General features: G+C 36.8%; 1 protein-coding gene across 1 annotated transcript in view; it reads left to right on the top strand.

Moving 5' to 3' along the window:
• Positions 1 to 23,144, top strand: part of LOC124153688 (arfGAP with SH3 domain, ANK repeat and PH domain-containing protein) — a 131,643-nt gene that overhangs the window by 84,790 nt on the left and 23,709 nt on the right. Inside the window, exons 2-8 of the mRNA XM_046526998.1 lie at positions 18,611 to 18,683; positions 19,560 to 19,708; positions 19,823 to 19,944; positions 20,275 to 20,407; positions 20,557 to 20,642; positions 20,836 to 20,995; positions 21,442 to 21,672. Of these exons, the coding sequence (XP_046382954.1) occupies positions 18,611 to 18,683; positions 19,560 to 19,708; positions 19,823 to 19,944; positions 20,275 to 20,407; positions 20,557 to 20,642; positions 20,836 to 20,995; positions 21,442 to 21,672 (954 nt within the window). The remainder of the gene's footprint in view (positions 1 to 18,610; positions 18,684 to 19,559; positions 19,709 to 19,822; positions 19,945 to 20,274; positions 20,408 to 20,556; positions 20,643 to 20,835; positions 20,996 to 21,441; positions 21,673 to 23,144) is intronic.

The raw sequence follows: 23,144 nt of genomic DNA, 5'->3' as shown, positions 1-23,144 counted from the left end.
ATATACTCACCGAATCTATCGTGAGTTTTCTGATGAATTTTTCCGCTGCGTAAAATTCAAAAATAAATTACTAATGACTTTCCTCAAATAAATGTACCCGACCTTGAAGCCCTTTGGTCTTGAAAGCTCATCCCGCGGTGTAAATTGGCGTAGGGACTACAGTTTTAATTTTTGCGGACCAGGTTAACGCATGTTTGTCGGGAATGTCGAGATTTTCTTTCCCATTGCATTCAATTTTGTGCTGTTTCACAAATTCTTTGTTCTAGACGTTTTATTTCTCTTCTGTTATTGGCAAGAATCCTAAGGTAAGTAGCTGTAAGTCACTAGATGTGAATTTATGACAAATTTTGTTCAAATCTAGACCGAAGAATATAATTTTTTGGTAGTTTTTGTTCTTTGGTGAAGTTGCTTGTGACTTCGTTTAAGTACTGGACGCAGTATTTTATAAAAATAAAACATTTTTCTACCACGTTGCATAAAATGTTTTCATGATCCATGTTTGGATAATTTGACTTGATCATTGTCTACCTATTTTGTGGGTATGTGGTTTTTTTCCTGCTATAAATTTTATCCCATCAGTATTTCAACCTAGTTTAGGGTCGTATAATGATGAATACTCGGTAGGATGACCCGCTTTGAAGTTCATTTTGCCGAAAATAGACTCAGGAAGTATATGCAAAGTAATGAATCAGTATTTTAAAATATTTGTTTTGAAGAAATGAAAATGGGTTGAACTTGTTTTTGCGTATTCTATTCGTGATTCCTCGGCAGTCAATCGCTGCAATCAATTTGTCGTAGAGATGTTCTGTCAGGGCGGCTTTCGTGTTGCAAAATAGTTCATCGTTTTCAGTTCATTTCTTTCGGTTTAAAAATAGGAGATGCAGGATAATATGAAAATCAGCGTCGACTATCACTTGAATAAATTGCCTCTCCATGGATTGAAACTAGGTTATTTTGCGTTGAATGGCATCAAATTAACATGAGTGCACAACTAGTCCCCATTTATTTCTGATTCCCGGAATTGGGTTGGGTTTTACGATCCGTAAGTGGCATGATCGTCATCCATGTTTATTTTGTACGAAATAACCCCACATTACGAAAGAACTCCATCAAAATCTCCTTTTAAGGTTAATGATACTTAATGATGTTTTTACGGGGACAATATTTTTTCTCAAAGATATTCAAATCTGGAAAGTCACTCCGTTAGGCTCTACTTGGTCTCGGGAATGTATCAGAAAACTTATTTTTCCTCCTACTTCAGTATTTTGGCTACGCGATAAGAAAAACTTTTCGTTCGTCCATTTGAGAATCAGGAAAGCCTTGTGTTTCAAAATGTACATTTTCAGTGGGGTATTTCGAATCCGACTTCCGTTCGCTATTGCTGTCCCGATAAAAGGAAATTATCATACCAAATTTGCTTAAAAAGAATTGGTCGGGAAAAATACCATTATAAAACTTAAAGTACTCGTTTGAGTGTAGTGGATCATCTTCCTGCACTAGGGATGAATAGTTCATGCCGTAGCTATCTCCAACGGCTCTTTGAAGTAGGTAATGCGCATCTTTTTTCATCAATTCGAAATTGAACTCATTTTATTGCATCTGCTTCCTTCAAATTACCTCTCCGATTTTGTTCTTTCTTTTATTAAGGCATATATTCGTTGTTTTGAATGGATAAAAATAGGCTACGTGAGATGCAGGGCTTAATCTTTGCTTACGTTACTACAAGAAAGATTTTAATTTGTGGATCAATTTGCATTTTCTAATCTAATTTCAGAATCGAAGTGAATTTTTTTAAATACCATTTATGTACTTTTCCCAGTGGCTTATGTAATTGCCGCCTTATCATATTTGCAGTACTTATTGATTGTTTTTCACTTTTTATCTATTGAAATTCATATCCTCCTCGATTTGTATTTTAACTCAGGAGCTATTAATTAAATTATTTGGCCTTCCCAAACTTGTATTGGTGGGAAGGGTTTGGACATAAAATTCCGCAAAAACAATATAAATTTTTCAATTGTATTATGGAACATTGAATTTCGAAAGGAAGCGAAATTTTATTGAAAATATAATCAAAACTTATTCATATTTTTTATAATTATGACATCATCATGATCACTGGTCAAAACCTGATATTGGTTTCACTTAGCATACCACTTAATTCACCTATCAGCTATTATTTACACACCTGCGTATTTCATCTCCTCTTTTATTTTTTCTAAACTTCCTAATTTTGGAAGAACTCTACTAGAAACGTATTTTTAGAATTTTCGTGCCCTTTCCTCTGCCTTTGTGTTATGTTTTACGAAACCCAACGGTCAGGAACTTCGAAAACTTACCCTTTCTTTGCCTACTTTCTTTTTCAATTTTGGTTTATTGTTTGTGTCGACCCTTCTGGAGAATTTATCTGCCATAATCAAATATTTTATCACCCTATATCAAAGGTTTTACTTCGATGACCATAGAATCACATGTTCTAAGGTTTCACTGCCTCCTTGAGTGTCCCTTACTAATATGCATGCAATAAACCCTTTAAACATGTTATTGCTCCTTGAGAGGAACCATTAGAAGCTGCATTTAACATTAATACCGTGGTAAATTAATCACAATGAAAAGAAATAACTCTTTGAATTTAAAATGTGATGCCTACTCCGCTGGTATTATTTCCCTGAGCCTGCGTACAATATGCCTCTTAGTAATGGATTTTTTCCAATTGGAGGCTCTTGTAATTTTAATAATTGACTCGTTTATTAAACTCACTCGAGATTACCTTGCTAGATGGAAGTAATGAAAATTGTATTGCTTTATTCATCGGGTTCTCTAATCTATGTTCTGCGGCTTTGTTCGGTGCATCTGTAATTCTTGCGGTGGTTTGGTGATATCCAACATTGTTGTAGAAGAATGCTGCTTACTTTTATTCTGACTTCATGTGGGTTTAGTTGCATCTCAGAAGTAGAACTTACTACCTGTTCGAGGAAATGGTACTCGGCTTTTTTTAGTGATCTTCAGCTGCTATCATCTAACGCCGTCAATTTTTATACCGTACGATGCTTTTCTATTTTCAGTTTGATGGTTTTTCGTATACATCGCTTCATTTACTTTGTGCTAGTTTACTTTGGAATCGCTCTGAATAACTGACGGGTAATAAACTGAATTCCAAAGTAATAAATGTTTTTCGAACGCTTTCGCTGATTATTTGCTTCTTTTTGTTTGCATTGGCATCTTTGACAAATTACAACCTCCCCTCTCATTGAATCCAGCAACTATTGATATTTTCGTGTCACAGGTTCATTTGGATGATAGCCCCAAGGTCGACAGTGTATTGGATGCCGAACAAATTGATTGCCAAAATAGCTCTGTTCTAGATTCCGGTTGCAGCATCTCCTAGGAGACATTTCAATTGATTCCTCGATCAGTGTTTGAAGGTGTGAAGGTTGTTCAAGAGCTGGCAGTTGAAAATAGAATGGCACAGGGAAGACCCCTGAATGTGCCATATCCTGGCACCATTGCAATGCTTTAATTGAAGGCTAATGGTCACTGCAATATATTGCGATTTTTAATGATGTGTAGACTGCGTAGATTAATAATAATGCCTCGTAAAATGTGTAGTTTAATTACCTTAATTCTTCATCACAGCCAGCTGCGCTGCTTTATTTTATATTTATCAACATCATCTTTGAGAGAAAATGGATTTTGTATGACAAAAATATTTTGTACAAACCTGTTTTATACTGGTTGAGCTTTTTTATTTTCCCACCTCTTTCAAATTAGGTGTTTTTAACGATTGTGAACCCACGTTTGGCTTTGATTGCTATCTTGGGTCCTAACGGCACAAACGAAAAAACTTCTTATTAGAATGCGTTGTGGTTTAATGTTAATTAAGGCTCGTAAAAGCTCATTTACCATAATTTGTGAGTAATGGTTTGATTGTGATGTGACCTTAACTCATGTGGGAAAAAGACAGCTTCTTCGCCCTGTTCGAAATGCCTGTTCGAAAAATAAAGAAAATTTTGCCAAAGGCTATGATTTCATTTTAAATTGTGGTTTTTTTATGGCAAAAAAATTAAGTAAGACGTGTGATATCCGTGCATGCATTCGTATTATTAAAATTCCAGGATTAAAGCACTACTGCCTTCCATTTCTTCCTTTCGTATGCCTATGTTTTACCTTCTCAGTGGATGATATCCGTATAACAGGCCAAACCATTTTTTTTTCAGTCAATGCCGGGTTAAAATTTGCTCTTGGTATCACATTTTGTAGTTTTCTGATGCAACAATTAGCTTAGTTCTTTTTTGATGAAAAATTTTACAAAATTTGTGAAAGCTTATTTTTTTATCTTTTAACCCTCCGATAATCACATTTGAACATGAGTTGTTATCAACGAGAATTTTTTTGTTTCTACTATAAAATTATTTTTTTTTTAGTGTCGGGCGTAAAATATGCACTGCCTTAAGATTTAACTACTCTGTTGTGAAACTAAGATAATTACAATTTTTAAACGGTAAACTCTATTCTTATATTTGCTACTGACATTAAATTACTTTGAATAATTATTATAATAAATATTTACTTCTAAAAGACTATTTTTCCAAAAGCAGAAGAGTACTCGGAGAGCCTCCAAAAAATTAAAATTCGACAATCATGAGGTAGGTATAGAAGACTATCACAAAACAAATATTGTATAGATAAATATTATATTAGTAGATTACAAAAATCTACAATCCAAGATGATCCTTAGTACATATTAAAACCCTGATGAAGGTGTATAAATGCACCGAAACGTTATCAGAAATGTGCATTTAAAATTCTTCGAGACCTATACTCAAAGACACTGAATCAACACAAAATATATAACTAATCCAGTGATTTTGTGGAACGAAAATTTTCGTCGAAGTTGATTCTTTTATGGAATTACCCTATGGTAGGAATTGAGTGAAAAATCAGCTGGCGACCTGGCCCGTTGTTGTGACAAGGGGTCGCGAGCCGATGACGTCGCCCGCAGCGTCGGAATGTCGCGTGGGATACGAACCTCCCCAGGGGCCCTGCCACTGAGCCCTCTCTCGTCCCTTCATTTTTCCCTGCACGCCTTCTCACAGCACCACATCCCAACCTTCTAGGCCGTATACTACCATGGTGAGCGCGTTAATAGATCCCTTTCTTCTGCACTCCGGTGCTCGAAAGCCCGAATCCATTTTGCTGTCCTTACGAGGAATAGCTCCAGCGAAAGCTCTTCCGCTACCTTTGTGTTTTTTAGGCAAAGATCTTATAAATAATGCAATTTAGCCCCCATAACTCGTAATCGTCCATAACTTTCATACCGTAAATATGCAGGCACTTATAGGTACATGTCAAGTTGATCTATGACTTGCTGTTCTGAAATAATTGCCGACCAGAGATAATGACAACCCTTGGATTATCTCTCTACTTCGACTGCTATAGAACATGTAAAATTAAATATCTTAGACGATAGTTGTTTGATATGCATAAATTTTATAAAAACTTGGAGAATTTGGGATAAAAAATTATGGTAAAGAATCCCGTATTATTATCTAGCTGCTCTAACTAAATTTAAAACTCCATTCTCAGATAAATGTGGGATTTGTTATGCCAGATCTTGAACCAAATGCATTTATCTTCATTCAGTTGGAAATGTTATCAAATCATTTTAATTACTCTATTCCACCATATTCCCGTATCATTCAACATCTTTGCGTTACTTATTACTATTGCTACCATTTATTCTTGCGAATTAGCTGGATGAGATTAATGAGTTTAGTGTAAATGTTCTCTCGAACTCCTTCTTACTGTCCAAAGACTTACGTGAATCATGGATGTGCGTGTACAAGATTCGCTGGTTTACTAATGACTGCACAGGTTGATATTTCTCCAGTCTCTCCAAAAAGAAATGAATGTACATTTTGTTATGAGATTCAGGTGATTGGTTGCTACGTTTGTGAATCTTGTTGTTGAACTACCTATAGATGCACCACCCTGGTTTTTCCAAAACTTGTGCGGGAGATGACCCAAAAAAGACACCACCTAGTCTGTACTATTCAGGATGTCGTTTGTGAGAAAGAAATAGACTTATGATTTTGGTATTTAGGTTTCTTATTCCAAACGCCCTTCATGATAAATATTAGCATTACTACTCGTATATCTCAGGTTGGGACGCACTGTGAAATAAGAAACACGTTTACCAAGTTTCATTTTAGAAATTGGCATATTATTGCTGTTAAATTTTATCCCCTTTAGTATTTTATACTTGGTTTTATTTTTAAAATAATTATGTCATAACGTCATTTTACTTTTAATGTGGCGTTTTTAAAGTGTTAATAAATGAGAGGAGTGCTTTTATACCTTGTGGGCGTATAATCATATCCCGTATACGTTGACGCACAGCGTCTGGTGTGACACTTCACTCTCTGCGTATGGAAAAATGATAAATGCTCGTATATTTATTTTATCACAATGTGTTGTTCAATCTGGAGTAGCGTAGGGTCACATACTTTCCTCCGCACTCTGCAAGTTATTAGAGCGTGCCACGCTGTTTATTCAATTTTTATGAAAGATAATGAACTTCTGCGAGCGTCCCGGAGTGTTCTCGACTCGGCAGCGACATTGTTGGAATGTAGTAATCCTTGAATGAAAGACCGCGTACTGTGCGCAAGGCTAATAACCAACGACTCGACACTTTTTCATTTTCCCTCAATTTATCCATCCTTGTAAAGCAAAACTTTGTAGTCAAATGTAGACATTGGTGTGGTGACAATTATAAAACTGCATGAAAGAAACGTGGAATTAACCATGGTATGATGAAACGTGGGAGCCTGTAGATGATTTTATAGTGAAATAAATCTCTTACAAGGGCTTGATAATTATCCTACCCGTCCTACCCCTTTATAACACCTGAAGAGCAATACCTCTTATCTCTATATTGGCTTAGGTTAATCTTTTTCAAAATTATCATATTACTGTACCGTTTCGGATTAACACTAGGACGTCTGATATTCCTCTAATTCTTCAACGGGGAAGGGTGTCCCTTCGTTTTTATTTGGAAATAGAGGTGGGTGGGTAATGAAATTCTATATTTCCATTACTACCCACACGCCATCGTTCATCACCATCTGAATTCAAGCATCTTGTTTGCGAGCGTGCCTTGCCGGTTTTCTTTTTTTTTTAATGAAGTGAAGGAGGCTCAGGGTGGACTCATGTGCAAGCTTACCTCTCGTCTGACTCGTTAAATCTTCCCTCTCTGGAAATCCTCGTAATGGAATCCAACGGCAGAGATTGGTCCCGCGTAGCTTTTTATCGAGCCTAGTAGAGATGAAGGCGAAAGTTAGTTGGACCCTTGTGAAGAGATTCAAACATAATTAAGTAACTAAACTGTTCAAGTACGTAACCGAAGTTTGGTTTTCGTGGAAATTCTGTGCCGTGAAAATATTCAAGTCATTCCTTCTCTTGTTCCCTCTATTATATTTTAATGTATATTCAAGCCATCCCTTCTCTTGTTCCCCATATTATATTTTAAAGTATCTCCGCATTTCATTTTAGTTTTGGCACTATTTTATACTGAGTAGCTAACTTTTTATGCGACGTTACTATGAATGTATTCGCCAGGGGAGAAATTTGTGCGTAATTTTTTTTAAATGTGGAAGCATCCATTAGTTGCTTGAGGAAACTTTGTTTCGAGTCTCGTCTTGAGGATGTTCAATGGTTTTCGTTCGGATGATTTTTTTATATTCATTTCCTATTGGATTGTTTGTTGCGCAGTTATACAATGGCTAATGCGATCGCTGAAGTAGAATTTTTGCTGCAACGGCTGATAGTCTTAATTTTGCTGATAATTACAGCGCATAATCCTTAATGTAATAAATAAATACTATCTTTTATGTATTTGTTACAATTATTTGATATTGAACGGATGTTTGTGTTTCGTTGACTCATTTTTCGGATTACTTTTTACCCTGTATAGGAATAATGTTTTTTGTAACTTTTTTCGGTACTTAGGGAGTTTATAATATATATTTCAAGTTTCAAATCGGGAGAAAAGGAATAATCGATTAATTTTGTCATTGATTCTGGCTCTTTTTTTACCTACGTATTATATACGTGATGCTAAAAAAAATTCCGTTGCTAAATAGCATTAGTTTTCTCTGATGAAGCTCCACCAACGCAAGTTGCCGTGGTGCATGATCTGGTAAATCTACTCCATCCAATTTAATTTATGAAATTGTCATCGGTTGGATTAGACTCGTAGTTCTCATGAACCGTGCTTTTTTTTTAACTTTGCCAGGCCAATGATCGCCAAAGGAGCAGGCGAGACATTCCTCTCCGCTTGTCTTGCATCCAATTCAAGTATGAACCCGAGTGGAAGTAGGGTACTCCACGTTGACCTCTTCCCCTGGGCTATATTTGACCTTGATACCCTTTGAAGAACGGAGGGAGAAAGAGCAAGTTGATTTTACAACGCTCGAAAAAAAATGTAATTCGCTCCCCCCCCCCCTCCCCCATCCCTGGAGGAACTTCCATCTCGCGATCACAACTCACGTGAATTATTAACGGCTCCAGCATGCAAAAACGCCTCCCCCGTGCTCCACTGACTTCACGCTTTCATAGGCACCCTTAAACTTTTTTTTCCTCTCCACTCCCTTCACCCTTTCCTCCTCTTTTCAGTGTGTTTAACCTAACCCCCCCCCCCCTCCTCAACCCTGCACTCGGCTCGCCTATACATCCTTCCCTCCCCAAATTTCCCCTCATTCTACACACCACCGAGCCGAGAGGGTAATATTTTCGTCAGAGCCTATGCTCGGCGATTTCGTCATATGGTCTCCTAAATAGCTTGGCTTGGATGCAACGGACGTCAAGCTCTGGGACGACCTTAACATTTAACGCTTGAAATTCCAACGATGCGACAACCCCGTGATCCAATTAGGAGCAGGAAAAGGGATGCATTGTTTTTTTAAGCTCTCTTCCACCCTCTCCCCAAAGCGTATGTCTCTCCTCTTTTGAAATCCTGTTAAAGTACTAGGCTTTGTCTCACGACCGTTGTGTTTGTGTTGAAGGGGCTTCACTCTCTGTCCTCAGTGGGCATCATCTTGCTGGACGCCAACGTAATTGCATAAGCAGTATTTTAATGGTGTTAGCGTAGCGTTAAACGCTTGCATTTTCCCCGGGGAAATAATCTCTATTCTACTAAACTGGTCTCGCTGCATATCAGCGTTCTCTGGAGGATGAACGTTACTAAGTAACTTCTATTATAAGGTCAAAGATATTAAATTAAACGTTAATAATATTCTTCGTGGTAGTTAAAATGTCATCGTCGTTATTGAAGGGAGAGTTTAAAAAAAAATATATTCTTTCACTAATTTTTTTCTCACTAACTTCTGTGGGGCTAAATTTTCCAACTCTTTATTCGAGCTAACTGCATTCGTTTTGTTTTCCAGTTGGCTAGCTAGCTGTCGCAACTTGCTTTGAGAGCGATAAAATAGGAAATCGTCGTTCATAATTAACCACATGTTCCGCTCTTTCTATCGCTGTTGGTGGCCTGTGGTCCATGACATCCGGGAAGTTGTAGTTCAGTTCGCAGTATCTGTCGCAGCTTGCGGATATTTGTAGGGACACGTCTCCCAGTGATTATTTTTCGCTTATGGTTGATAAAATAATGCTAAAATATTATAATAATCTTCTGAAGATTATTGAATACATATGCTGTCTGCTTATTAGACGTCATTCCTTGAATTTATAGTCCATATTCTTGATTTTAAGCGTTGACAAATTAAGTTTAGCTATGAAATGCGCTCAAAATTCACTAACTCATTACTAACTTTGTGGTATTCCATTATAAGTTTTCTTGGATATACATATAACAGTATTACTTATGCCACTTCTTTTTTACACAGCGCGACCCGGGTTTCCATGAATTATCATCATCTTCACCTGAATAATTTGCGCCTGAAAATTATGATAATTCATCGAAACCCGAGACGCGCTATGTAAAAAAGAAGTGGTATAAGTAATAGTGTTATATATCCAAGAAAACTTATGACGTACGCTATATCTAGTTATTTTCCTCGCTCAGTGCAAGGCCTATTTTCTTAGCACATCGTAAACTTTTTTGTGACTTTCATTGAATATCCATGTTTTATAACTTAAAATTTTTGGAGTTAGTCATCTTCTGACTATAAAATTTAGATTGACTGTTTTTATATTCATAGTATTTCCATGCGCGGAATTCTTTATTTATTTCAAAATTGTTTGTTTTCCTGTTTTATTTTCGAAATTTGAATTGAATATAGATCGGTCGCAGAAAACAATGTCCATATCGTTGCTTATGAAAAGTACTTAAGTAAATGCTAAAATTCTTGGGTTGTTAAATATATTTACTTAATACTGAATTATAAATTGTAATCCCTTTCTCTCCGGCGTTTATGCTTCCCTCTTAATACGACGTCGCATATTTTCTGTGTGAGCTAGAAATATGAAGCGTGTGGTGTTATTTAATAAAAATAGCCATTTCAGTGTATCTTAGGTGTTAATTTTTTTTGGAGTTACTATGAACTATGGACGTTTCATACCCATCGTCATCATCATCGTCAGTATGGGATCGTTTTAATGCAGCTCTCCACTCAACTGTCTTATCTATCTATCTGTGCGTGCACATTTCTTCTCTTTTGCATCCAAATCTTTTTTATATGTCTGGTTCTTGTGGCCTAGCTACTTTTATTTCTACATAATGAAACGATTGTTTTAATCATTAAGTTCGTTGATGCTGTTGGTGAATAAATTTTAAAATACTGTTTTAAAATATTTTTCATAGATAAAACGCTCAAAAACTCATCCTGTCCAGTGATAGACGTCACGCATTATCTCGGACGTCATCTTGTTAAGCCATTAGCTGAGCATTCGCCGATTCATCGGAAGTACCCCCAGTTAAAAATCCAACTCTCTTGGCCATCTTCCCTCATTCAAATTTGGTCCGTCTTCCAAGAAGCAGGCATTTCTTGGAACACACTCTTGAATGAATGAAAATAGTGGGCTATCAGGCTTATTGGGTGGGATTATAGCTCCGGTGTGGTGAACTACCACATATTATCGAATCTTCCTCATAAAGGCATTAGAGGTCGTAAGGAAATATTTCCGAGAAGTATGTACCAGATTTTGCATGTCTATTATGTACATTCATTTTTTGATTCCATTGCGTTTTAATTTCCTAAGTTTAGACTTGTTAAGGAAAAAACTAAGTTCGTTTAACCCTCGTATTCCGACTAATGTCGAAGAACTTTTTCCCCGTACTACATAATTGTTATTACTTTAGAAGTTCCGTTGACTTGAAGCCGTCTCCATTGTAATAAAAGGAATAAATGATAATGACTTTGTTCTTCGACCCATTTTGCTTTTTGTGTAATCATTGTCGGAGGACTGGACCCCGTTACTTCTCCGAAAGTTTTGGTGTTCATTCCTTCGGCGTCGTTTCAACTTGGCAGAATTGGAAATATTAAAATTTTTATTCGCAATGAACTAGAAAAAAAGTAAAATGTTTCTCATATCATCCGTTCGAAAAAATGCTCAGAGTAGCACTTCGTTCTCTCTAGCTTTATTTCGAAAGTTCTCTGCGCCAGCATTTCACCAATTAACTTTTTCTAGAAATAATCTTTTATGTGAGCATTTTCTTCAACCTCTTTGTTGCTTGTGTCGACATTTCTCCTCACTCTTCTTTTTCTCTCGCTACTGAGTGCATTATTTTTTCGGAACAATAAATTGTAAGCTTTTTCATCCTTACCATTTCATAAGATAATACGCTCACTTGCGAGGCTGATTTTATTATTTCTACCTTAATAATATGAATGAATACCATTCTAATTGGATATTTCCTCCCAACAAATTGCTTTGTACTTATTAGGATCATTTTTGAAATCTTAATTTGTGTATTTGTAATAACTACTTGTAATACAGTAATTATCTGAAAAGTATGTTCATTCAGGATTTGAAATTATCCATGTGATCATTGGAGAAGATGAAAGTGGTCTAAAGGGATTGCCCATTGTTCAATTTTATCGTAATGTCGGCGACACTTATTTGAGTATTTTTAACTCAATGCAAGCGGCGAGAGCCTAAGTGATTCCTCGTCGTTTGGTCTTCATCCTTAGTGGTGCTTGCCGAGGAATGATTTTAGAATGCGGGGAATGGAATCATGACTTAAGGGACTTTTAAAAGCTTCTTCCTGCTTACCTCTCTGCCATAGACCCTGAGCTCGTGGTCACCCGAAGAGAGCATAGCTCCGTCGGGTTAATCCGATCTGGGGTCGCTGATGTCATCCTTATTTAGGGAGAATCGCTTTTCTTGTCGTCAGTGATGAGTGATGGGCTATGTAGTCTCATATCTGCTTGAATCGTGACATAATTTCTCCGTCGCTCTTATCAATTGGTATCTGTGATGATCGGGGCACTTGCAATTGTGGCTGAGTCACAGGCAGGAAGATTCGTCCATATCGAGTCTTGGGTAAACCTCGTGACGCGGGAGTATTGGAATCCTCTCGTTTAGCGGGTGATAGCGATTACTTCGCGAAAGTCCACTACAATGATGACACTCTATGTAGGACGCGTTATCCACGGTTTCTTCTCTGAATTGACTTTACCTTAAAAGCCATAAGTGTTTTCCATGCTGGAAAAATCATTGGTGCCTCACGTGTTTGAGTGGTGAAAAGTCCTACTACTATAAAAGGCAATGATCCGAACTGACGCGCTCATCGGTAAATATTCCGAGCTATTCAAGCTGAAAATGTGAACGTTTGAAATTCTGTTCTTTCTTTAATTTCGGACTCCAATAAGTAGGCGTTTGGATCAGTTTCATGAACGCTTTGAAATTGCTTTTAGGTGATTCTCTATTCCCTCCCAATTATTAAGGACTGGTTACACTGTAAATTAACACGTAAGAGTTAATGCCTGAACGCATGAACGATTATTGAGGACCGGAATGGGACATGTAGGAATGCATTGATCAAATTAGATCAGGTTCTGTTTTCTGTTCATGCATTCGTGCAAGTTGGGATGTTGTTACGCGGTGCGTTCATTCTCGCGTTCGTGCATTTAGGTATTAACTTGTACGAGCTAATGTAGCGTGTTAATTGGCCTTTAGACTACGTCAGATTCATTTCAATTCTTAAAGCTTCCTTTTTCTGGTATCATATTAGTGGCAGCATGCCTATTATTTTTGAAAATTTATCCGGTGCTCTTAAATTCTCGTCTTGTCCCTCACCTTAGTTTCGTTTTTCTATTTGTTCCAGTTTCACCTTCTTGAGAACCTTTTCTTCCAAAAATTTAACGTGAAGGAAGTAAATTGTACGAGTATGTCGGAACTATCAGTACTGTTAACCAAATATTTGTAATGATTTTTCACAATGAGTGGAATACCGTCAACAACTACTCTAATTTTGAAAAATTAATTCCTCCACAATTGCTCCGACATTTAAAACGGCAAGCGTGAGCTTACCAGGGCCTCCTAGCATAATTTATCCATAGAAGTGTCGAAATTCTTTCTGGCATTTTATTCAGGGTATGTACTCTACTGATCAACGGTCTTCCTTCCAATTACTGTAGAGACGTTGGTGTTTGATGATGTGGTTTTACGAATCGCCTGCAAAATCTTGTCGTATATTTACAAAAAAATGCCTTGGCATTAAGGTTTGCATTGTTGTGGAAGAGTCGTACCTGCGTGTTGATCCTGCATAACTTCCTATTTATTCATTGTTTTTGTCAATTTTCGCTGTTGGCTAGTTGTATTCGAGTTTATTTAAGGCAACTGGTCCAAGCTATCTATCCCATGGATGAAAATGTGCGGGCGTCCATCCTGTCTAGTGTTGTCGTAGCTGAGTGATAATGCGAGAGTGGGGAAGTGCGGTTGGAGCTCCCGATAACGGTCGTCCAAATTGGACGGAAAGCTCACGCCGCCAGAACAACAGATGGGAAGTTACGCCCAGTACTTCCGGCACTACGCGCCACAAGGCCCTTGTTCTAACGCTATCGAATTTTGTGCAGGAATCATCTGCGTCTTAATGGGTCACTCTGAAAATTCGGAGAGAGATATTTTCACAGCAATTTGGGTGAAATACTGAAATGTGAATGGTTAAAGCCTTGTGGTAAACTGTTCAATTTTTTTTTCATCCGAATCTCTGGAATGCCACGCTTAGAATAGTAATAATATAATTTATTTTCCAAAAGTATCAGGATGCCGTCAAACAATGATTTTTAATTAGGCACGATAAAAGACACTTCATTTTAAATATATACCATAAGTCATTAAATGTACTTTTGTTATTTTTGCACAGAATGGTACATTTTCTGTCACAAGTACCATTTTGATTGGAATGAAAACGGCCCATAATTTTACATATATTTCAACTGCATTGGTATATTATTAGATAATTGAATACCCAATTCTGTATGACCAATTTTAGCAATGTGGTCGTCACGGAATAGCGCTGGATGTCAGTTCCTCTACTTGTGGGGTGATCACGGAAATAACCGTAATGTAGATACGTTTTTGCATTTATAATTAATGAAATAAATGCAAAGAATTTGGTTTAATTAATGCAAATATTGGCCTCGAGGATGAGGAATTGGGTTTTCCCTCTATTGTTCTGAATTATCTCTTTTGAATCTTAAAGAATTAGGTAATATCTGAATTTGATGAGTTTCAAAACATGGTATATACCATGTTTTGATATATATTTTGGTATGTATACATGCTATAACTTTTTTTGTAGTTATGACGCTAGTGGAACCTGTCGACGGTGATTCTCAAAAAGGGTAGTTAATGCGAATTCAGGAAATTTATGGATGGGTTGAGATTTTTTTGGATCTTGAACCATTCCCTGAAACCGGAAGTGACCTTGGCTCCTTCCGTTTAGATTGTTGAGCTTTCTAATCTCTAACCGCTGTTTTGTATTCCTATTTAAGATTCCATTTTACTTCCAGGGCTAATCGAAATACGAATCGTTTTGTTTGTAAATTTTTCCGTCGTATATTTTTAGTCCAATAAATTATTCGACTCTGCATGCATGTAATTTCGTTCCCATGTATCTTAGGGTATACGCGCCATATACCCCCACAGGCAAAGCTATATCCTTATATTGATAATTTAGCTAGGGATTTGTGTTATCAGTCGTTTTCCGGCCACGTTTCGCCCGGTAAGTTTCAATGTTGTTTAAATCTTGAGCGTTGGAGATGCTGTCGAATCTCTCGCCTATTTCGCAGTCTTTTATCTTTCGCTTGTTCCTTTAATTTCATCGCATCCTGCTTATTTTTCTATGACCTTATCGAAACTCTTCACGATTGGTGCTGGCCAACGTTGTTTCATTCGTACCGTTTTATGGTGTCAGTTTTTTTTATAGGAATAGTGGATATTTCATAAAACAATATATTTTTTCACAAAGCGTCTTGAGTATATTTTCTCCTTTTTAATGTTAGAATTTGAACCTTTTGCTCCGGTTAGGTTGACGGTTGGAACTAATGAAATCGAAAAAAGTCGTTTGTACTTACCGTTCTTTAATGTATTCACTTAAATGTGTGCACATGATTGAATAAGTGCGAGCAATGTTATAAATTTGATAGTACGTTATCTTCGATTGCGCTGGGCCCTGCAGTCCGTCCACCTTTGGATTGAATTGTTGGCCGTTAGTTATTATTATGTTTTCACCTATTAATATTTTTCTCCTGTTTGACCTATCGGTGTACTCTACCCCCTTATTTTTTCATCTTTATGCCACGGGTGATACAGAATATTCAGTAATTATACAGAATATTTCCTACAGTTTCCATTTCTTCAGCCATCAGTTTCGTTCCGCTCTGCTTGTTGTTTTTTCCTATTTGTTTCCAAACCGTACTTCTGTCTGGGTGTGAGCTAATGATATATGCACTTCTCGTATATCTACGTATTATTGGATGCAGATACCCTAAAGCGCTTTCCAAAAATTTCATCTTCCCCTAGGCATATGCGTTGGTCATTTTCCTCTCTAGAAAGTGCTGAGTTCGTCCCTCTTCATCCTCGCCTCTGAGAAAATCCGAACGAGGGCGATCTTCAACTTCCGCGCATTCTACCAGGATTGACATGGTAAAATCCTAGCTCACGTGATGTCTGTTTGGCTGACCGCGACGATAGCTTTTGATTTCATGTTGTTACATATTTCGATTAGAAGTTTTATTTCAATTAAATTTGATGATAATCTGGAGAAACATCATAATTTAAATAAAATATGTTTTTTTTTAGTATTCCATTAGGTAACTTTTAACCATTTCCCATAATAATATTGGAGTTGGGTTTTTATTGCTGGCCTCGCCATTTGGTCCGTGGGGATCACGTGATGTGTTTGATTGGCTGACCACAACGATAGCTTTTGATTTCCAAGTTGATATTTAGAGTATAAGTTTCATTTCAATTCAATTTAGTAATAGTAATAACGATAAATATCGGGATTTTAATACAATATATTGTTTTTCATTTGCTATATTTTTTCCATTTCCCATAATGATATTGAAGCTGGTTTTTTACTCCTGGCCTCAGCTTTTGGTTAGTGCGCGGTCACCTTGAGCGATCTTGCATGTGTTTACTCTTGAGTTCCCGACAGATGAGGCATATTCATCGGCGCATAATGTTCTCGACGGAATTTTTCTCAACGCCTACTTTTTCTTGGCTCTCGGAACGAATGGCATTGCATCAGGTGCGCCGCTGCCCTAGTAGGCGTCGAGGATGATTGCATGTAGCGACGACTTGTGTCCCTTCCTCCCACGCACGACTTATGAGGGATGGAAGAAGAAAGGGAGAGAGAGAGAGAGAGAGTGTGTGTGTGTGAGGGGCAAAAGAAAACGATTCCCATTTCCGTTTCGGTGGCGGCTCGCGAAGCAATGCGGCTTTCACATCTGAGCGAGCAGCCGCCGGGTTGAAGCGGGTCAGATATCTTTCGGAGGGGAGATGGGGGGAGGGGGGTTTGGAAGAGCGCGCCGACCCCTGGCTAGCTTCGTGAGCCGTCAACCCTCTTGTCTTCTTCCCTTCTCTCGCCAACCCTATCTTCCACTCCCTCCTCTCCGATCCACCCCCGGCCTCCACCTCCCCCCTTTTGGTCAAACGAACCGAACGTTTTGCCCGCTTGCGCATTTTTTAATTTCTATTTTTGCTGTCCGTTGCCCATCGCGTCGATATGATTTTGTTTCCGCTGCGCTACCTTTTCCGCAAAATTTAACTCAGAGCAATATACTTATTGAACAGAGCTTTGCGACATTTCTTCTTAAAGTTATGAATTTTAAAGCAACTTAAACGGCGTGTTTTGTTGTTTAAAACTGCATTATTTAGTCTTTTTCGACAGCTATTGGCATCGTGAAATTATGACAAACAATACTAGTTTACATAACGACTAGATTTAAAATATTGATGAAGTTCTCCGCATTGAAATAGCAATTTTAGTGTGGCGATTTTTTTAATACGAAGTACATTTATTTTTTTATCATTGTCTTAATTATATCCACCAATTATTTTTTTTATCTTCCAAATGTGTGGATGAATCTTTTAATTTGTTTGATTATACCCTTGGGTGGCCAGTTATCAACTTTGATTGCATCCTTTTTTATGACCCAGTAATCAAGTGCTGTGTAAATTATCCTATTCAATTTGTGGTTATTTGACATTCATAATGCCGTTTGAAGAGAAATGGAGTTTTAATTCGTTGATAATTTCTGGAATTTTTCTATTATTTCAATGCACCCTACATGTTTTTTGTGCACGTTTGTGTTTTATCATGGCAAAATCGAATAATTATTAATACTTCACCATGACATAGAAAACTCCTCTGAAAATGGTCTGTGGCTTCCAATTTTTTCTCCTCAGCCCATAGATGATATTTAAAAAATTTAATCTATGTCACAAATATTTGAGGCTAGTGTAAAATGGCAACATAGTAGTCGCTGTTTTCAAAAACTGCATCTGGTTTCATGGTAGATAAGCAGATATGGTGCTGGGCATTTTACAGGATATTTCATATACAATACTCTTGAATCGTGTGGGTTCTGTTTAGTGTATTCCATTGTCCATCCCTTATCTGGTTCACTATAAGGTCTCCCAGATGCTCCCAGGTCTGAAAGTGCTGTATAAAGTCAAATCCAGGTCATTAATAAATACATTACTGGAAGATTGAGTGTTTTTTATTGATATAAAATTCCTCACAATCACTTCCATGGGGGAAGTGAAAATCTCCCTCTCACCAACATCATGGCAGCATCTATGGATAAGACACTAATATTATTCTCAGGGGGTGGAATTCTCTTCATAGCTGCTGTCAATAATCATTTGCAAGACCAAAAATAAAATTCTCTGTTTCTATGCCGAATTCGAGCGTACATTGACATTGAAAAATAAATCTTTTTCCTGATCAGAAACAAGATAAATATGGGGATAGTATTGTTTTATATAATTATCTGAGAAGAGTTTTTAGGAAAGCTTCATATTAAAATGAACTATTACTATCTATTTAGCACCAAGGCTATCTTTATTTAATTTTTATGACTTAATTGTGATGTTAAACCCTTTTCAATATATGTTTACTTATAGTATATTTTTCTTTCAGACTCTTGACTTTGACCGGGATGGCCTCACAAAAATGAAGAAAGCAGTGAAAGCCATTCACAACAGTGGTAATTGTGAGTACATAATTACTTTCTTTTGCTATGAATACTTACTGGGGGTAATCTACTCTGTTGTTAGTAATCATAAACTATCATAGCAATTTTTCAGTCATCTCATCTTCACATTGATATTTATTTAATTATTATTAAGGTAATATGCCTTGAATAAATGCTAAGGGCATGTAAGAATTACAGTGGGCATATATATGTGATGAATATCCATTTGCTTAAATGACTAAGATCATATTGCAAACCATATGGAAACCATTGCAAACCATATGGAAAACAACAGAAACATGGACCGTGATTTCAATTGTGTTTTAGTAGTTTCCAGCAAGAATAAAAGTAGCATTTGATGAAAAAATTAAGTTCATGCTTCAATCTTCCGATGGAAGTGAAATCATAAAGCTTTGTTATCATTTTTCACGTACTGAAATGGTCTAATAATTGAGACTAGAATTGTCAAATAGATGGTAGTAATTCATGAGTTAGAACAAGTTGGTGGTAATGGAAATAGTTTTATCAACTAAAATACTTCATAATTTTGGTTAATCTCTCAATACGTAGCATCATATTTATTTATATAAATTTTACATATATTTATTCTGTAATTTTATGCATAAATGAAACAACTAGAGATTGTAATGCAAGCTAGTCAGTGATCATTCATTGATTTTATAGGTTTTACATGATTTTTATTTAGGTTTAAATATGGACTCAAGTTTGTTCTTTGGAATATGATGCTATGGAAAGGATTGCAAAGAAGTCTAAGTGGCAATTGATATGTTGCGTGAAGGCATTTAATCTGTAGGAAGTTTTGTTCTGGAAAGGACGAAAATCAGTGTTACCATGAGTCATCGCATATAATTCAGGATAATTGTGTACTTCTAGCTCATGTTGACAATGAAATGTACCTTTCTCGAGCCTTGGAAAGGCTTGGAAGTGCAGCGCTCAGTAAAGATCAGGAGCCAGACATCGGAGCTGCATTCATCAAGTTCTCTGTTGTCACGAAAGAATTATCAGCCCTTATGAAAACCTTGGTAAGTTCTCTTCAAAGCAGACTAATTGAAATATTAGTTCACAACATTATAGGTTATGATTAGTTTTTAATACCTCTTAATTTCTCCTTTTCTTTAACTTCTTTTCATCAAAAGATGCAGAATGTCAACAACATTGTGATGTTTCCCCTTGAAAATCTTCTGAAAGGAGATCTAAAAGGGGTTAAGGGTGACCTCAAGAGGCCCTTTGACAGGGCGTGCAAGGAATATGAAGCCAGGTGAGGAAATTTGTCTTCATGATTGCTTCTTGTTCAGTCGATAGCACACAATAGCCATGCTTGCTCAGAGCTGTTATACTTGGATATTATTTGTATATTATTTCAATCCCATTCCTTGCAATTTATAAAACTCATTTGAGATTAATCCTAGGTTAAAGTTGCCTGGAAAATTTTATCTGGAAAAAATTCTTATTTGCACTTCTGTTTTTTACTCAAAAACTCTGCTAATGCTATATGTCACAAATTTTTAAACAATTTTTTTTTAATTTGTGTAAATAAATAACATAGCATAATTGAGGTATTTATTTCGTTCTGACCTTTCTACTGAAGGTATGCTCGCATAGAAAAGGAGAAAAAACAGCAAGCGAGGGAAGCTGGTTTAATAAGAACAGAAGTCACATCTGCAGAGGTTGCTGATGAAATGGATAAGGAGCGAAAAGTCTTTCAGTTACAAATGTGTGAAGTAAGTGGTACTTCTGTTTTTTTCTAAGTGGATCTTATAAATTAAGTTCTATTTCTGCTAACTTTTAAAGTCTGATAACCTAGTTATGAGTCTACTCATTTTCATATGATGATGTTTAACTTTTTTCTTTTTCCATCATATTCCTACAGTACCTCATCAAAGTCAATGAAATCAAAACTAAAAAGGGTATTGAATTATTGCAACATCTCGTTGAGTACTACCATGCACAAACCAAGTAAGTGCTATTTATTATTATTTTTTTTTAAATCGTAATAGTTACTGCTAAATTATTTTTTATACTGACTTTGAGCTCAAAAGACTAACTTTTGAGGCTGTTCTAGTCATTAGGAAGATACTGTGGATGGAACAAAAAAATATGTTTTTGTACCTTTTATGACACCATTTGTGTATACTTTTTTTCTGTACAGCTACTTTCAAGATGGTCTGAAGACTATTGAGCACTTTGGAGGGTATGTCCAAGATCTCTCTTCAAAATTGCATCGAATTCGACAAAAGCAAGATGAAGAGCGTCGTCGGCTCTTGGAACTACGCACACTTCTTCGTAGTGCTCCAGGATTAGACAAAGAGGTTGAACTTTCCTTTCCTATGATTGTTGCATTGGAAGCTGTTTCTATGCTCTCATAACTTAGGTATAAATTATAGTATTTCTTATCTTAAAATATGCCAGTCCTCATAGCATTAAAGGTGAAGCAATAAATTTTTTTACCAACATTTAATAACCTCGAGACTCTTGCAAACTAGCAGTGCAGTCAAGAGTATATTTTTATCTTAATGATTATCTTCATTGTCTTCTGTGTGTTTTGCTATCTGTATTCTGTTTGAAGATAAGGTAAAGATTCAACCTTCGTACGTGCCAAATAGAACTGGTTGTTAATGTTGTTGTGGAGTAGATGTTTTGAGCAGGCACTCTCTGCTGTTTATTTTAATATCCCTGTAAAATTAGTGAGTACTAATAATTATTATAACAATAATGATTATAGTGCATACTGTAATTGTTGTTAAATTCCTTGCAGTTGACACCGATGACATCAGGTGGGACGACCCTTGGTGGGACCGGAGGTTTGGGGTCTAGTGGCGGTGGTTCTGGTGGTGGAAGTGGGTTGATTGGGTCTTCGAGTGTTAGTGGAGGTAGTCTTGGTTCCTCAACTGGCGGATACTCATTACACCAACCTCAAGGTGATAAACAAGCAGGCACAACAAGGGTTGGATACCTCATGAAAAAATCAGAGGGAAAGATGAGGAAGGTAAATTCACGTTTTTGGAATTCATGTACTACTACGGATAACAATAGGGTAGTTTCCTTCATCAAATAAAACGAAAGGCATCGATTGCGATTCGTTACCCACCATTAGTGTATTCATAATACACAAATTATTTGGTTTTTGAAATACCGGTTTAGACGAATGGCAAGGGTCAAATTTTATCCTCATTTGAAAAAGGCCAGATTGGCGCCCATGTGATTCCACTCCACGTGACGTCACAGGGACCTAGTTTCTACACGAGAGGATAGGAGTTATACATCGTCTGAGGTTACCAATGCATGCATGAGGCACAGAGCTCAGGGAAACATGTCTTAATAATCACCTATTAAAACTGGCTAAGGTCGGAAAGTTTTCTTCGTTTGATAAGGTATTAATAAACCTTTTTTAAGCCAAGCGCTACCAGCCAGCAAGGTACTCGGCTACCTGCTAGCATCCTGCGTCCTATCAGCGCTCAGAGCCTCGATCAAGGTCACCTCACAATGCGGGAGGGGGAACCAGAAATGCGTCGCACGGACTTTTTCCCATCATTCCTACTTACACGTCGCATTTTCTCGCGCTTGAAATTTTTCACTTTTCATTTAATCGCGAAAAATAGGTATCGTCATTTAAAAATCTAAAAGCGTGAAATACGTACTCCAGGAGTAATAATCTTTCGATTTAGGCAATAAAAAAATAATAGGAAACCACCCTATTACCCTTAAAAAGACTGAGATACAAATTTTATCTTCAAAAAAGATGAATCACTTATTAATGATTATTTTTCTTGGAAGTTGCAGGAAGAAGTCTTTATCCCTTTATGCAAATTCTATGCTTTCTGTGTCTCCTTTGTGCCCATTCCATTCAAATTCGTTCTTGTCGTTTTGTGGAAAAAGGTGTGCCAGAGAATGAACTGAAGGGAGACTGAGGGATTGGTCAAGGAATGGATGGATGAACCTATTACCTAAAAACATTTCATTCAGTGAATAATAATTCAGGCTATCCTGAGTAATCAGTCTTGGTTTAATAAGTAAGAGGAAATTATCTGAAGTGTTTATAATTAATTGTCAAAAGTAATGTGTCTCTTAAAAATATATGTGAAAGATTTTAATGAAATTTGGAATCCTAATTACCTCGTTCATTCATTCACTATTAACACACTGAATTCAAGACATCTTGCACAAGCAAGGGATGCAAATGCCTTGAAATTAAGGAATCGGTACCTTTATTATGCCTGCCTGCATCTTCTTTGGCTCTCGGAACGAGACTTAGCATTTTTGCATCTCAGGACACGTATTGTCTGCTATGAGTGGGAACTTTTTGTTTCCTCATGGAATGATGTCATTCTATAAACAGATTCAACCATCAATGCCATAATTTTTTTCTTGTACAGTTTCATGGTTCTATGGATTTTTCAATGTTGAATGGTTAACTGGTATTAATTACTTAGCATCTATTTCTAGTACTGTATTCATTAT

This window comes from Ischnura elegans, chromosome 2 (genome assembly GCF_921293095.1).
Source record: "Ischnura elegans chromosome 2, ioIscEleg1.1, whole genome shotgun sequence".
NCBI classification, from domain to species: Eukaryota; Metazoa; Arthropoda; class Insecta; order Odonata; family Coenagrionidae; genus Ischnura; species Ischnura elegans.
The sequence above is the reverse complement of the archived record's forward strand: the minus strand, read 5'-3'. Positions and strand labels throughout refer to the sequence as shown.